Below are 16,200 nucleotides of genomic sequence, written 5' to 3'. Positions count from 1 at the left end.
ATGCCAATCAGGCCAAGTTCCCTTGACTGGACCTGAGCAAAGCAGGTGGTTGAGCATTTTGTGTCAAAAAGCACAGTTAGGAAGATACAACAAAAACAAAAATGAATGGTTTCCACATACTGACTGCTTGTCTGTACCAAGCATTGTCAAACCAGTTTTACACATGATTTATTTTAAAAATCTTCAGTAAATGCCAAGATGAAGGTCCTATTTTTATTGTTATTTTGTGGATAAGGAAGGTAAGTTTCTGAGCAGTTAAGTACCAGCTGACCTAACAAAACAGCTAGTCAGCACTAAGGAGGCTTCAAGCTTAGCATGGCCAGCTTTCAAGCCCCAGGACTGTAAACACCGACTCTCCCAAAGGTCCAAAGAATCACGTGACAAAGAATGTTTCTTTAATTTAACAAGAAGTCAGTTAACAGAATTATTTTTAAATGGAGCTGAAAGTGGAGATGTGGTGTTGTCTGTAACATGTAGTGCCAAAAACTGTATGTAACTTTCTACAGTTCATGGAACCGTAAGCACCCTGACCCCCAAAGATCAAGTTAAAAGAAGGACTCTACCAACATCTGTCAACTATTTTGATCAATAAGCATGGAGTCAGGATTCAAAGTATAAGCCCTAGGCAAAAAGATTCCAAATGCAGCTAACCTAAGCAAATGTGATGTGTTCAAAGTGACAAAGACCCAGATACTTCAGATGGCTCCAAAACGAATAAGGCCAAGGAAACATAAACACACACACACACGTACAAACATATATATAAATCCAAAGCATTTTTTTTTTCCCATTCTTATTCAGTGTATGTATACATAATGTAGGCTTCCCATTTGGCTCAGCAGTAAAGAATTCGTCTGCCAATGCAGGAGACCTGGGCTTGATCCCTGGGTCAGAAAGATCCCCTAGAGAAGGACATGGCAACCCACACCACTATTCTTGCCTGGGAAATCCCATGGACAGAGGAGCCTGGCAGGTTACAGTCCATGTGGACACAAAAGAGTCAGACACAACTGAGAAACTAAACAATTTCGATACATGTACATGTATATATACACATATTACATCAACACACATATATACAAGCCTACACATATTCTTTTTTACTTCATCAAAATCATATTTCATGAGAAGTTTAGAAATATTCCTACTCTATGATTATTTAGAACTCAAAATAATTTTCAAGTCAGGCTTTAGTTTTTCACAGTTTCCCTGGAGGCTCAGATGCTAAAGAATCCACCTACAATGCGGGAGACCTGGGTTCGATCCCTGGGTTGGGAAGATCCCCTGGAAAAGGAAACGGCTATCTTCTGGTACTAGAGAATTTAGAAAGTTTAAATGAATAGGTAATCACTGAAAATCTCAGACCTGAGCAGGGCAAAACAAAAGGCAAAACTGATGCTCTTCCTGAAGATAAACAACTCATACTCATATGGTCTACTGAGCTTTTTACATTCATTCAAATAATACCTATTATTAAGTACCTGCCATAGACCAGGACTATGTTTGGCTCTAGCAATACCGTAGTAAACAGAAGACATGTGGCCCTCAGGGATTTTATTATATATCATCATCAGATTTGCTGAATACTTTCTTATTCATTAAACTATTTTTCATTATAAAATTAATATAATGTTACTATTATTACTTGTTTTTACCTTATCACAATGGCGAATTCTGTTCAGCATAAATGTACATAATTACACAAGAATGCAAACTAAAATGTGTCTTAATAGGCACTTACTCTACATAGTAGATACCATAGACAGGGTCTTCAATCTTTTCCCAACCAGCAGGCAGTTCTGAAAAATAAAAGGACATTCAGAGCAAGAAGAAGATATTCCTGAAGAGCCTAGAGATTTTCAACAACCGATTTAGGCCAAAAAAATTAAAAAAGAAGAAAAAAAAAAGAGTTATAAAAATACTGTCTAAAGTCCAATTAAAGTCCAAATAAAAATACTGTCTAAAGTCCAATTAAAAAGTGAGCATTATTTTATCAGTGTTTTCCTACACAAAGAGCAATTCTTTACTGATATTTTGTATAAGCAAATGAAACTTAATATAATGCAGTCTTAGGTGCCTTCATTCTAAATCAACTATTAAATTAGATTTTAATGAAAATATATTCAAATTTTGCCTTGAATGCCTGGTCCCCATCCTAAATATCTGCAGTGGTCTCATTCTATTGCTAGACTGCCTTACCACACAAGCAAAAATGGATGAAAATAAACGTTCTTTTTCATTTCCAATGTAAGTCCCATTTTTGCTCTCCCTAGAATACTTAAAATTTACATCTAATTTTCTCTTTGTTCCTAATCAAAATGCTATCAAGTAAATAAAAATGCCCACCTGGAGTTGAGTTCTTGAGTTGTACACACCTATCACTCAACTGGCTACATCTGGACAGGCCCCAATCTTCACCAGGCTGTGCCTATGAAAGCAGAAACATCGGTCCTGCTCTCCAAAAACTCTCCACATAACTGGGTATACTTCATTCCTTTAAATGGTGATGGTAAAACGGCACTGGGGAATATACATGCCTTTTGGAAAACTCATCTGTGCTCTACTGAACTTCACTTCATAAAGTTTCATATCAAAAGTTGCAACTTCGTTTAACGAGGTAACAGCGTTCTGTCATAACAAGTGCTTATTTCTAAAAGTCCACTGCATCAGATAACTCGGTGAAAGAGCAGCTACGTTGTGTTTTGTGTCACTAAACAATTCTTCAGGCAGAGCTGCAATTCTCAACTTAATTTCAAAGCCACTCGGCTCTGTGTATAGTTAAGGCAAGGTGGTGTAACACTGTACTCCAAAGCGAACCTTTATTCCTAGGAGGACACGTTAAGACTGGCTTGAACTGAACGTTATACTTGATTGAAAAGCAAGACTTTTTTTTAAAAAAAATCAATGATTTTGTGGTCACCATTTGAAAATCGTGCCCATTTCATCAGGGCTTAGGTTTTCCATAAGACACAAACAGTTCTACACTAAAATGGAGTCATGTGCACACACACACACGCACGCACACAGACACACACACACAGGCTAATTACTCAAAGTTTACATTTTGCTCAGATTTGGCTGCACATCAAGAGACATTAATTTTATGGGTTTTATTCCACATGTTGTTTGTTTGCAAACAGAGACATGTTTTCCCCTCCCCCCTTCTTCATGGGCGTGGGGAACACTTAGCAGGTTTTAAAGAAGTCTTTGAATACTGGGAGACATAGCTACTAAAATGCAAGGCAGGTCCAATGTGCAGATGTTGACACAACTTGGCTTTTTTATACGCAATGTCTTGTGAACTGATGCAAATCAAATGCCTGGGAAGTGGTTTCCCCTTACAATGCTGGAAATTACCATTTAAATGAAAACGAACCAGGAAAAATATTTCCAAAGAGCTGGGAAATCTGAAGATTAGAAAAATGCAAAGTGGTGCCCAGGCATATGTTTGTGCTGGCACAGGGCAGAAGAGTGACTGAGTATTAGGGGACTGCACCTTTTAATGAATCAAACTTCTTTTCAAATTCGGCAACCTTAATATATGACCTAGGGACTTCCCTGGCAGTCCAGTGGTTAAGACTTTGTCTTCCAGTACCCAGGGTCCGAGTTCTATCCCTGGTGGTTGGGGAGCTAAGATCCCACAAGCCTCTCAGCCAAAAAACCAAAACATAAAAAAGAGAAGCAATATTGTAACAAATTCAAGAAAGACTCTTTTTTAAAAAGTGGTCTTCATTTGAAAGAAAAAAAACAAACATATATGGCCTGATCATCTTTGGCTAACATAGGGAAAAAATTAAGAATTCGATTCATTCCATTACTGGTCAAACATTTGTTGAGTGTCTGAGGGTGTGCTAGACACCAAGGACACAAAGATAATTACAAGGGCACCGTTTGGGCAGATAATTCAAATATGGCACAGTGAGTGCTCTAATGGAGGTCCAAGAGGGCTTCAAGAAAAGAAGCCACCTCTGACTTAGCCACGTTACCTACTCGACAACTTACATACTAGGGTTGAGACATGACGTTGGTCAACTGGTATTTCTGGACATTTGCTCTTCTGGGACAGATTAACAAACTCCAGAAATGGTCCAGTTTTTCAAGATAAAGCTCATTTAACATTGAAAAGATAGATCTCTCACTTCCAATGTGGTGATTAACTTAATAATAGGCATTCATTTCTGAAAGCTTAAAATAGAAATTGGTCATCGATTTAAAAACAGAGGGTGTTTGTCTTGCAGTGTGCCATTTGGTCCTAAAAAGTTGAAAATGGGAGAAAATACTGAAGCCTAGAAAATGATGACATTAAAATTTTTTTCTTACTCTAAAGATACTTAGAGCCACGCCCTCATGTCTAACAACTGTCAGACCTCAGACCAGTCTGGACAAGATGTCACTGAGACGGAAGGTGGTGAAGACCTAAGGTATGAACCTTAGCCATACTCTTTTCTATCTGCCTCGTGTTCAGCTACTTACTAATATCTTGAAAACACACCCTTCCCCTAGATTTACCTCGAAGGTCATATGTAGATTAAGTAAGGTTTGAAAACCTTTTACATAGCACCTGGCACCTAAGCTTAGCTAATGGCAATTGTAAGATAGCCCAAAAGGAACAGGACAGATCCACACAGCCTGTTAGCTTGCTGTTGCTACCACTAAAAAATTCACGCTGTACTAATCATCACCATGGAGCGAATATGGAGCCGACAAATGTTCCCAGAGTTTTGTCAACACACAGATTAAAAGTCATGTTCACAAACAGAGATAAATTTCTAAACTGTGATTCAGTGTTGGCTGGGAGAGGACCTCATTTCTCTGTCTCTGCCTCCTAATTGGCTGCAGCACATGAATACTCTGTAATTCAAAAAGAAGCTTCTTCACGTGCTTTTTGATTCTGGGGAGTTTACTGCAGAAGATGTGATAAATTCTACAAACCCAAAGTGCATAACGGCGCTACCCATTTAGCATGAACAACAGAGCTCAGAAATGACAGCTCTGTAAGCAAATGATCTGGGTCCAACACCCAAGCCCACCACCCCTAGTTCTCAGAGGCAGATTATAGGGAGGGTGTCCTCGTCACATCTAGAATCATATTTTTCAATGAAAACCTTGACAGTTGCTATTGTCTGAAATTAGGATCCTCTTATTAAGAAAATGGGCAGTGAGCTTGTCAAAAGAACCTGAAATGAATGCAAGGAAAAAGTGTGTGTGTGTATATACACCACTCTTTATACAGAGGACACATACAGACAAAAACCAGGGGGTCCTATCTCTACCCACAAGGACACACTTGGGCCAACTCTGTAGTATACATGTCGCTCTCCTGTCCCATATTAAACACAAAAGGTATCACAAGGAAGAACCAAAATGTCCAACAGGGAAGAACTGGTTAATAAATCAGAAAATTGGCAAAAACAATATGTGATCACAGGGACAAATATATATTAAGATACAGTATCATTAAGTCTTCTCTTAAGCCCCATGGGAGCTCATCGTACAGGTTAGGAACAGGAAGCTAAGAGAAGTGAATGACTTCCCCAAGGTCACAAGAGTCAGTAAGTGAGAGCCCAGAAATGAAGCCAGTCAATGTGCCTTGACCCCAGAAACAGCTTCTGCTTTACCAAACCATCTCCCAGAACTGCGGCTCTGAACATGAAAAGGGATACTATGCAGCCAGTAAAACCTACTTTGCAGAGTTTAACAGCACAGGAATGTTTCCACAGTGTTACAGGTACACCAAAAAAGAGGACAATTGATTTTTCCCTAAAAATTTCAACATTCAAGCTTCCATAGAAGCAAATAGGCTGTGCCCCTGTGCACACTGGAATTATCTCACATGGTGCTGGGCACTCACACACATCGGTCAGGTGGCCAGGGGCTACAGTCCATGGAGTTGCAAAGAGTCAGACACGTCTGAGCACACGGAGCAGTTTAAATGGGTTCCACAAAGGACTGAGGCACTCATTTTTCATCTGGAAAACCTAGTTCTGTCTTTTTCAACAATCATTAATATCACTAGATTAATATATTTTTTAATTTACAAAATGAGTTTCAAATTGTTCTATTACACAGGCTGAATCTCAAATCATTCCTAACACAATGACTACTTACTGTATGTCTTTAAAAATATATCTTTCAACAGTTATTGACCACTGTTGACATATTTACCAATAACAGGATATGTTCCAAACATTAACAAAAATAGAGCAAGATTCTATCATACCCTGAGCCAACCATGATAAATTATCTATATTTAGATAATAAAAAATCAAACTGAACAAAACCCAATAATCTGTATTAAATATTTATATTACCAGTTTTTAAGGCAAACTTAAAAATGCTAGTCTGAATGAATAATCTCAGGACAGTTCTATTCATATTAATGTTAAATAATCTTGTTTTAAAAATATATTATTGTCAATTTTCAATCAGCCAAGGCTCTCAAGTGCAATTTAGCCAAAACTTGTGCTTTCCCATCTACCGTTTCATACATGCATCAAATGGAAAGCAAACTAATTTTAATACTGTTCAAAGATGAACATTAAACATTTAACTTACCAGGGAACATAATTCATTATGCTCCAACAGCAAAGATAAAAGAGTTTGGCATTATCAGCTAATGTAAATTATTCCCAAACTGCAAGAACTCAGAGTAGTCAAGACTTGATTTCTACTGACATACACATTCGAAGGGAAATAACACAGAAACCGGCATCTGGTTTTCAAGCCATTCACTACAGTTACAAACTCAACAAGTAGCCTGTGACTAACAATCTAATACTAGGACTTAGCAACCATTCAGTTTATCTGTGGAATTGTTGTACTGCTGTTACTCTCCCTAAGATCTTTCAATTAGTCTGGTAGATTTTTGTTTGTTTTGCTTTTCTATATTCCCCGTGGAGAAAACCACTCATACCAAATCAAGAATTGAGACTGAGATAGACTATAAGAGAGTTCAGGGGACATGGCAACCATCTATCCCTCAGTTTTTTCTTAATCCTTAATTTACGAGAGTACTGATCTGCTAACTCTCATTCTAGCCCCAATTCCCTCAGATATTTTCTTTGTAGACACGATTTATTACAACTCTGTATGATGTCTGCAGTCAGACACATGGGTTGTATATGACTGACCTTTTGTGGCTAAGCCGGAATGAAAATCGTAATTGAAGAAGTGCAAACTAAAGAAACAGAGGGATTAAGCAAGTCACTGGAAACCAAAGCACCCAGAGCAAGTCATACAGGCTGGGAGAGTTTACCTAGTTCACTGTCCAGCTCCTCCGTATGGATCCCTTCTTCTCCAAAGGAATAGCAGGAATGAGACAGAAAAGAGAGAAAGAAAAATTCAGACACCAGCACCAAGGAAAGAAACGCCCTTCAAGAAAAACAGCAAACACATCACTTCATTTTGTCCTTACCTGCATTGTGGCTATTTCATTGGCTTGGCTACTCAACTCGAGACCTCAGTGTAAATCACAAAATGGGAAGAGCTGATATTGGCAACATAATTACATGGCTCATTTCCTTGCGTGTCAAAATAAGGTTTGATTGGTTGTAAAAGATGACAAACACCTTTGCAGTTTTTGGTGTTCTTACGTGGGAAGTCACTTATTACAGACCTTATTTCAAGCAAACAAAGCTGCTAGACCTTTCAATATTAGTCCTTTTAATCCTTCTATGATCCTCTAATCTGCAAGGCAATTATACTCACAATTAAAAATTTACTTAACCTATAAGTAATACTGCTGCCTGAAAAACAGAAGGTGAGGTCAAACTGAGAACAAAGATTCTAAGATAAGCTATACTTTGTCTTTCAAAAGGAGTTAGAAAAATGAACTATGTCAGGATGATGTACATCGGGGGCTGGGGAGGTGAGGCTTGAAGGCTGCCCTGAAAGGACGATTGGGAAGCAGAGTTTACTTTGCATAAGATTTCTAAGTCAAGCAGCTCAGAAATATTAGAATGAGAATGTTCTCTGTAATTTCAGTAAGCAAAACAAGTCAAGATCCTTTCCACTCCTGACTACCTCTTGCTGTCAGTAAAACATTTTGTGATGACTGCAAAGAGAATATAGGACACCATACAACAAGCCACTTCATACACAGCTATGGTTGTCCCCTCCACCATAAGCTGAAGAAGCACAGGGGGCAAGTCCACTTTCACTACTGCAGCGCTCAGTGCCCGTGGGAGCTCTGGATACGTAACAGGCACCAAGTATTTCTCAAAGGGGTGAATAAATAAACGAACCGATCACTGACTTTAGTCACCAACTGCCAACAATAAGGTAACAAGGTTGACACTGGCACTGTCCCCTACGAAGGGAATCTTATTTACACAAAATCTTTCATGAACATGCCCATTAGGATATTATTTAAACTATCTTTGGGGGCACTCATTCATTCCCTTAAAGTTCTTCAATGAGATTTACTATGTGCAAGCCCCTGAGCTGTCATCTGAACGTTATGTAAAATTTAATGAGAAGACTTAGAGTGAAAAATGGCTAGAATTCAAGCTTGGCTGGAGTGGGGTTCTTGTTTATTGTGTTCAATGATACAAGTGACATTCCCAGAGTGCACCTGACAGACAAAAAGCATTCAACAATTATTTGTGGAATGTAAGAGCATTCTAAGAAGGGAGAACAGCACATCTAACTATCACAGCGCAGGAACTCAATGAGGACTGGGGGTGATGGACAGAAGGTGCGATGGAACTAGTCAGACAAGCTCAGAGGCTGAACCACAGAGAACTTGGAAAGACAAGCTTTGAACCTGGCATTCATTGAACAGATCAGAGAGCTACAATATTAAACAGGCCTTGAGGCAGTGGTGATAATGTAAATACATTTTCATAGGCTGCTCTGAATACAGTGTAAGAACGAGAGTGGGCAAGAGTGTGGGTGGGAGATCAGCATGACCTTGACCTTGACTAGGATGGTATACATGGTGGGGAAAATGGAGAATGAATTCTAGAGACATCTGGGAGGAAAGGTGAGCTCAGCTGGTAGTACTGACAGCGAAAACTTTTAGAAGAGCAGATTTGGGTTGATGGGAATCATTAGTTGGGTTTTAATCAAAATGAATCTAAATTCTCTCTAGGACAAAAAGCATTATTAAATAATACTGGCCCCGAGTTCACAAGCAAGGGAGAAATCTAAAGAACTACTAAAACACAGAAATCACAACAAGGGTTATACACTGACTATCAAAATCCCAAATTAGTTTCTGCTTTTTTGAGACAGGGAAAAGAAAACAGAACATTCTCTACAATAATGTTATACTGTTACATTCAACATGCATATGACCTACAGAGAGCAGAAAGAAACAGTGTTGTAAAAGAACAATGTGATTCTCCTCTGTGATCTGATATAAACAGCACAAGACAGTCTTGGGATAATTGGCAGGAGAAAAGGCAGATATGGGAATGGATACTTGCCACTGGGGTAGAATCTGCTTGTATATGCTTAAACCATTTGTGGGTTTATAGGCACACGGACACACATATAGTTTCTACCAGAAGAAGAACATATGAATTTTAATGGTGAAGCAACAATCACTAAGTGAACTGCATTGGATATGAATACATACTTGTTTCAAAGGGAATAATGTTCACACCAGTGACATGAACTCTAAGAATTAAAAATTATTAGAATGGCTAAAAAGAAAATTCAGTAATTGTATCAACACTTTCACTCCATTTTTCTCAGTAAAAGCTACTGGAGTCTTCTATTATCTATCAAATTATACTGACAGGCATTTTCATACATTCCCAGTATAATTATAATGGATAGTGAAACTGAAGATCTGATGGTAATAAGAGGGCTTAAAACAGCTTCAGAATCTCAGACATCAAATGAAGATTACATTCTGTTCCAAGAAGTTTTATGGTTGGATGTATTTTATGTTCTTATCTTTGAAAACTGGTCACTTCTGTATCACATGTTAAAGAGAATATGTGAATGATCATGATAGCCCATTATCCTTAAGCATGCAAAATAATGCATTTGCCCATGCCTGTTCCTTTTCTTCTTTACGACTAAGCAATCAAAATAAAATGAGTCTCTCAGTTATGCCTCCTCAGTCAGAAGGATTTGTATTTCCACTTGAAGTTACTCAGATCAACACGAACACACAATTCTGTGTTCATTTCATGCAGTCTTACAATCCACATATATCCTGTAGTTTAAAGCTTTCACAGGATCATACTTCACTGGCTTATATTTTCAAACAAACATCAAGTTTATACAGACACTAATTGTGCCCCATAGAATAAATTAATAAAGTTTCACTAACAGTAAAATGTATATCCAATAATTATACTACTAATTCAAATGCCAAGAATGAACAATGAGTAGTAAAGCAAGCCATTTTCCTTTTAATTTGTCCATGTCAAAAAGCAATTTTGGTAAAACTTAGGACAAATCAAAAGGGAACACTTGTTCAACTTTAATTTCTTCTTCATTTTTGCAAAAGTAACTAGAAATTCCAAAGCTTTGAATTAGACTTTATTGACAGCTGAACCTTTTTTCTTTAAATTAACATGAAGAGTGGGTCAAAGGGTAACACCTCAGCCTCTTTATTGGAAGAATGTACTTTCTCATATTTAGGATACACTCTAAGTCACACAGAGATTCCCAAACATAATAAGATCTGCTTTCTTAATGCTAAACCTGGAGAAATATTCCAATTATGAAGCATGAACACTTCAAGAAAAGTTTCTAATATTTTTTTCTCTAATGCTGTCACAATATATGATTATGGTTCAGCAGGTAAGTGGCCAAAGCATTTTTGGTTTCTAAATTGGTAGAGACTTTCTAGAGTTTTCTCCAAGTTCCTGAAGGGCTTAGGTTGCATCCACATCTGAATCCTTCCTGACTGGGCTGCAGTTCTATTTCTAATAGGGAGCTGAGCATGTCTTTATGTTTAAACAAACTGTTCTTCTAAAACAATTTTACAGATTTCTCTCCTGCTTTTGGAAACCATAATGCACTTAATAGAAACCGGATTACCTTTCAAAAACTCTTTGTTAGAAACCTGGCTGACCTTGCTACAACTCTTTAAACTTCGCATGTGGGACTTTCCTGGCAGTTAAGATTCTGCATTTCCACTGCAAGGGGCACAGGTTCAATCTGGTTGGTGAACTAAGATCCCACATGCCACACGGTACACCAAAACAAGAACAAATAAAATAAACTTTGCATGTGTGAACAAGCCCACTTAAACCCAGACTTTCTTAGCCCCTTACCATCATCTTCACACTCCTCCAGAGGCTTCTGCTGCTTGTTCAGGCACCGAGGGTCTAACCAAGATGTTGTTTTTGTGTTGTGGCTGAAATTCAGAAACAAGAAATACGTCTGAAAAGGTGGTGGTGGGGGGGGGCGGGAATGTAAAAGCTCAATGACAAAAGATTTAAACAGTCTTGAATATTTACTCTTCACTAAAGCAAAGATATTGTCTAACAGTCAACTGAGGGCAAAAGAGAGCCCTGGAACAAGGAGAAGCTTGGAGAGGCTGGGCATGAAATTCTACTTCCTTCAGGAGGGTCGAGCCCAACCGGAGATGAAGTGTTTCAATAGACACTGTTGCCCTTCGATCAAGAGAGAAATGATAGGCAAAATGACTGGGCTGATTGACCTGAAGCAGATCTGGGACAAAATTCTGCTTGAGCAACCAGTCCATTCTATGCAAACTAAATAAGAGGATCAAAGAGCTACAAGTCCAACAGTTCAAGCTGCAAACCAAAAATGAAACACAGAAAAAAAATTTTTTTTTCACAAGTGTAGGTGGTGAAGTCTTAAGTTTAAGTTGTACTAATAAATATGTTGAAAAAATTGTCACAGTTTTTAATTCTAGATTCAAATCTTATTAATCGATGGGAAAAACTTAAGGCTTAAGGGCAAAACAGAATATGCAAAAGCCTACAAACATTGTCTAAAGTGTGTTCAAATAAAATAAAACAAATGAAAGGTAATACAGTTACAAGTATCTCAACCAACAATACTTACTTGTCTATGCAGAACTATCCTAATCTAATCTGTCCTAATTTTGCCAGTCATGCATGCTTTTGCAGGCATGTTAAGAATTTGGGGGTTTTGTCCTTAGAACAAGGAGAACTTTCTGAAGGTTTTAAGCACCAGTATAGCTGGGGGTGGAAGGTGGGGAGTGGAGAAGAAACTGGAGGGTATATTTGGGAAGGGTATGTGGACAATATACAAGACTAGCGTTCAGAACAGTTTGGACCTGGAGATGAAGGAAGAGAAATGACTGGCCCAGAGAAACAAGGTATAACCCAGGGCCTGACTGAGATGCCTGCAGGAAAGACTGGGCAGAAACAGAGCTCTTGTGAGATGGGGTCCAATCAGCAAAGAAAGCTGAGGGGGAAGAGACAGGGAGCTGGGGGACCATCAGGAAGTTACTATCTTTATCATGAAGCAGGACCTATAGAATAACCAAAAGCCCAATTAAAACTATCTTAACCTGCTTTGTCATTTACATATAAATTACAATTTACTTACCAAGAACCCTATGAGAGAAGTATCATTAGTATTAAAATGATGACTCCCTATTTTGCACAGGAGAAAACTGAGGACAGAGATGTGAAGAACCCTGAAAAGGACACCCTGCTGACACACAGAATCAAATCCAAGGAGTCCCACTGGAAACCATGGCTGTGCTATTCTCACAAATAAGAGAGCAAAAGTGGAGAATGATTGGGGGGTGGGGGAGGATATTGGGTGTGATATTTTAAAAAAACACTGTATCTCAAGATAATTGTAGATTCACATGCAGCTGTAAGAATGAACAGAGAGAGATCCTACATTCACCTTACCAAGATACCACCAAAGGTAACATCTTGCGGAACTATAGTACAAAGTCACAACTGGGATACTGACGGCCAAACAGTCAATATATGGAAGGCTTCCATCATCACAGGATCCCTCATGTAGCCCTTTGATAGCCACACTTGGTTCCCTTCCAACCCTTACCTACAACGAAAACCACTGTTAATCCCTGGCAACTGCTAATCTGTTCTCCATTTCCATACTTTGTTATATCAAAATGTTATATAAATGAAATCATATGGTATGCAATCTTCGGGGATTTGCATTTTTCATTCAGCATAACTCTCCTCAAGATTGTTGCATACATCAGTAATTGTTTTTATTGTCAGTGGTTATTTCATGGCATGAATGTACTACAGTTTAAACAGTAAAGGACACCCGGGTGGCTTCTAGCTTTGGGTTATTTAGAAGAAAACTTATGAACAGGCTTCCCTGGTGGCTCAGCTAATAAAGAATCCACCTGCAATGTGGGAGACCTGAGTTTGACCCCTGGTTGAGAAGATCCCCTGGAGAAGGGAATGACATCCATTGGATCATAGAAAAAGCAAGCGAATTTCAGAAAAACATCTACTTCTGCTTCACTGACTATGCTAAAGCCTTTGACTGTGTGGATCACAACAAACTGCAGAAAATTCTTAAATAGATGGGACTACCAGACCACCTAACCTGCCTCCTGAGAAATCTGTATGCAGGTCAAGAAGCAACAATCAGAACTGGACATGGAACAATGGACTGGTTCCAAAGTGGGAAAGGAGTAAGGCAAGGCTATATACTGTCACCTTGCTTTTTTAACTTATATGCAGAGAACATCATGGGAAATGCTGGGCTGGATGAAGCACAAGCTGGAATCAAGATTGCTGGGAAAAATATCAATAACCTCAGATACGCAAATGATGCCACCCTTACAGCAGAAAGCAATGAGGAACTAAAGAGCCTCTTGGTGAAGGTGAAACAGAAGAGAGAAAAAGCTGGCTTAAAGCTCAACATGCCAAAAAACTAAGATCATGGCATCAGGTCCCATCACTTCATGGCAAATAGATGCAGAAACAATGGAAAGAGTGAGAGACTTTATTTTCTTGGGCTCCAAAATCACAGGAGAGAGTAACTGCAGCTATGAAATTAAAAGACATTTGCTCCTTGAAAGAAAAGCTATGACTAACCTAGACAGCATATTAAAAAGCAGAGACATTACTTTACTGACAAAGGTTCATTTAGTCAAAGCTATCGTTTTTCCAGTAATCATGTATGGATGTGTGAGTTGGACCATAAAGAAAGCTGAGCACCAAAGAATTGATGCTTTTGAACTGTGGTGTAGGAGAAGACTCTTGAACTGCAAAGAGATCAAACCAGTCAATTCTAAAGGAAATCAGTCCTGAGTATTCATTGGAAGGACTGATACTGAAGCTCCAATACTTTGGCCACCTGATGTGAAGAACTGACTCACTGGAAAAGACCCTGTTGCTGGGAAAGACTGAAGGCAGGAGGAGAAGGGACAACAGAGGATAAGATGGTTGGATGCCATCACCGACTCAATGGACGTGAGTTTGAGCAAGCACCAGGAGTTGGTGATGGACAAGGTGTGTTATATGCAGTTCATGGGGTTGCAAAGAGTCAGACACAACTGAGTGACTGAACTGACTACTATAAACATTTATGCACAAGCTTTTATGTGAATCTAAGTGTTCACTTGAGCTTCCTAGATGGCTCAGTGATAAAGAATCTGCCTGTCCATGTCGGAGACATGGGTGTGATCTCTAAGAGTTGGAAAGATCCCCCCAAGAAGGAAATGCCAACCCACTCCAGTATTCACACCTGGAAAATCTCACAGACAGAGGAGCCTGGCAGGGTACAGTTCATGGGGTTATAAGAGTCTGACACACCTTAGTGACTAAACAACCACAACGAAGTATTCTCTTCTCTGGACAAATGTGCAATGGCTGGGTTCCATGGTAATTGAAATGTATAGTTTAAAAAAATGCCAAACTGCTTTTTTGAATACCACAAAATTTTATATACCCACCAGCAATGTGTTAGTGATATAACTTCTCTGCATCTTTACCACCATTTAGTGTTTTTTAGTTCATTCTCTAATTGGATTTTTTTTTCCTTTCTTTTTACTGTTGAGTTTTGAGAGTGGCTCAGACGGTAAGAGCGTCTGCCTGCAATGTGGGAAACCTGGGTTCGATCTCTGGGTCAGGAAGATCCCCTGGAGAAGGAAATGGCAACCCACTTGAGTACTCTTGCCTGGAAAATCCCATGGACGGAGAAGCCTAGTAGGCTACAATCCATGGGGTCACAAAGAATCGGACACAACTGAGTGACTTCACTTTGACATATTCTAGATAGCAGTCCATTTTGAGATACGAGCTTTATAAATACTTTTTCCCTGTGTATAGGCTGTCCTTTCATTTACTTACCAGTCTTTGCAAAGTGAAATTTTTTTTCATTTTGATAAAGCTGTGTTGACCAATTATTCCTTTTAGGATTATGCTTTTGACGTCAAGTCTGAGAACCCTTTGCCTATTACAAGGTCTCAAAGAATTTCTATTTTTTCCCCCCTAAAAATTCTATTACTTTACATTTTATACTTTATGATGATTTGAGTTGTTTTTTTTTTTTTTTAATAAGGCAAGAGGTTTAGTTTCAGGTTAATTTATTTGCCTTTGTCTATAGCCCTGCTTAAAGTACCATCTTATTGAAAAGGTTACCTTCCGTGCATTGAACTGCTTTTGCATTCTCTACTGAAAATCAGCTGGACACATTTGTGGGGCTGTTTGTGGGTTCCTTTGATCTATGGGTCTATTTCTTCATCAGTAACATTCAACCTTTATGACTGTAGATTTATAATAAACCTGATATTGGGTAGACTGATTACTGTGACTTTATTCTCCTTTTCAAAACTGTTTTAACTAGTCTAGTTCCTTTGCCTTTCAATAATAAATTTTAGAATAAACTTGTCGATACTAACAAAATGCCTAATTGAGATTTTTGACAGGATTTATATTAAAACTGTACACACATTTGGGGAGAACTGACATCTTTACTATACCAATTCTGAGTCTTTCAACCCATGAATAGAGTGGGTCTCTCAGTTTACTTAAACTTTCATTTATTTCTTTCATCAGCATTTTGTAGTTTACAGAATACAAATCCTGTATATATTTCATTAGATTTTTACCTAAGTGACTTTTAAAAAGTAAATGTAAATTATATTTTACTTTGAATTTTGTTATCTGCTTATTCATTGCTAGTATATAGATATACAATTGATATTTGTATGATTAGTCTAGAACTTCTTATATATTTCTGGTGATTTTCCAGTTAGACAATCAGTCTATGTATCTTTTATTTCCTTTCATGAGGGTT

General features: G+C 38.4%; 1 protein-coding gene across 24 annotated transcripts in view; it reads right to left on the bottom strand.

Annotated features, from left to right (window-relative positions):
- Positions 1 to 16,200, bottom strand: part of MAGI1 (membrane associated guanylate kinase, WW and PDZ domain containing 1) — a 653,852-nt gene that overhangs the window by 91,296 nt on the left and 546,356 nt on the right. For 10 of the 24 annotated variants that reach the window (XM_027958197.3, XM_027958188.3, XM_027958198.3 and 7 more), the window contains exons 6-8: positions 11,238 to 11,320; positions 7,256 to 7,291; positions 1,742 to 1,799 (exon numbers count right to left, since the gene is read on the bottom strand). In XM_027958197.3, the coding sequence (XP_027813998.1) occupies positions 1,742 to 1,799; positions 7,256 to 7,291; positions 11,238 to 11,320 (177 nt within the window). Of the gene's footprint in view, positions 1 to 1,741; positions 1,800 to 7,255; positions 7,295 to 11,237; positions 11,321 to 16,200 lie in introns of all 24 variants that reach the window. The other 14 variants (XM_027958195.3, XM_027958187.3, XM_027958189.3 and 11 more) reach the window with 2 other exon arrangements.

This window comes from Ovis aries, chromosome 19 (genome assembly GCF_016772045.2).
Source record: "Ovis aries strain OAR_USU_Benz2616 breed Rambouillet chromosome 19, ARS-UI_Ramb_v3.0, whole genome shotgun sequence".
Classification (NCBI taxonomy): domain Eukaryota; kingdom Metazoa; phylum Chordata; class Mammalia; order Artiodactyla; family Bovidae; genus Ovis; species Ovis aries.
This window is presented reverse-complemented; position numbering and strand designations above follow the sequence as displayed.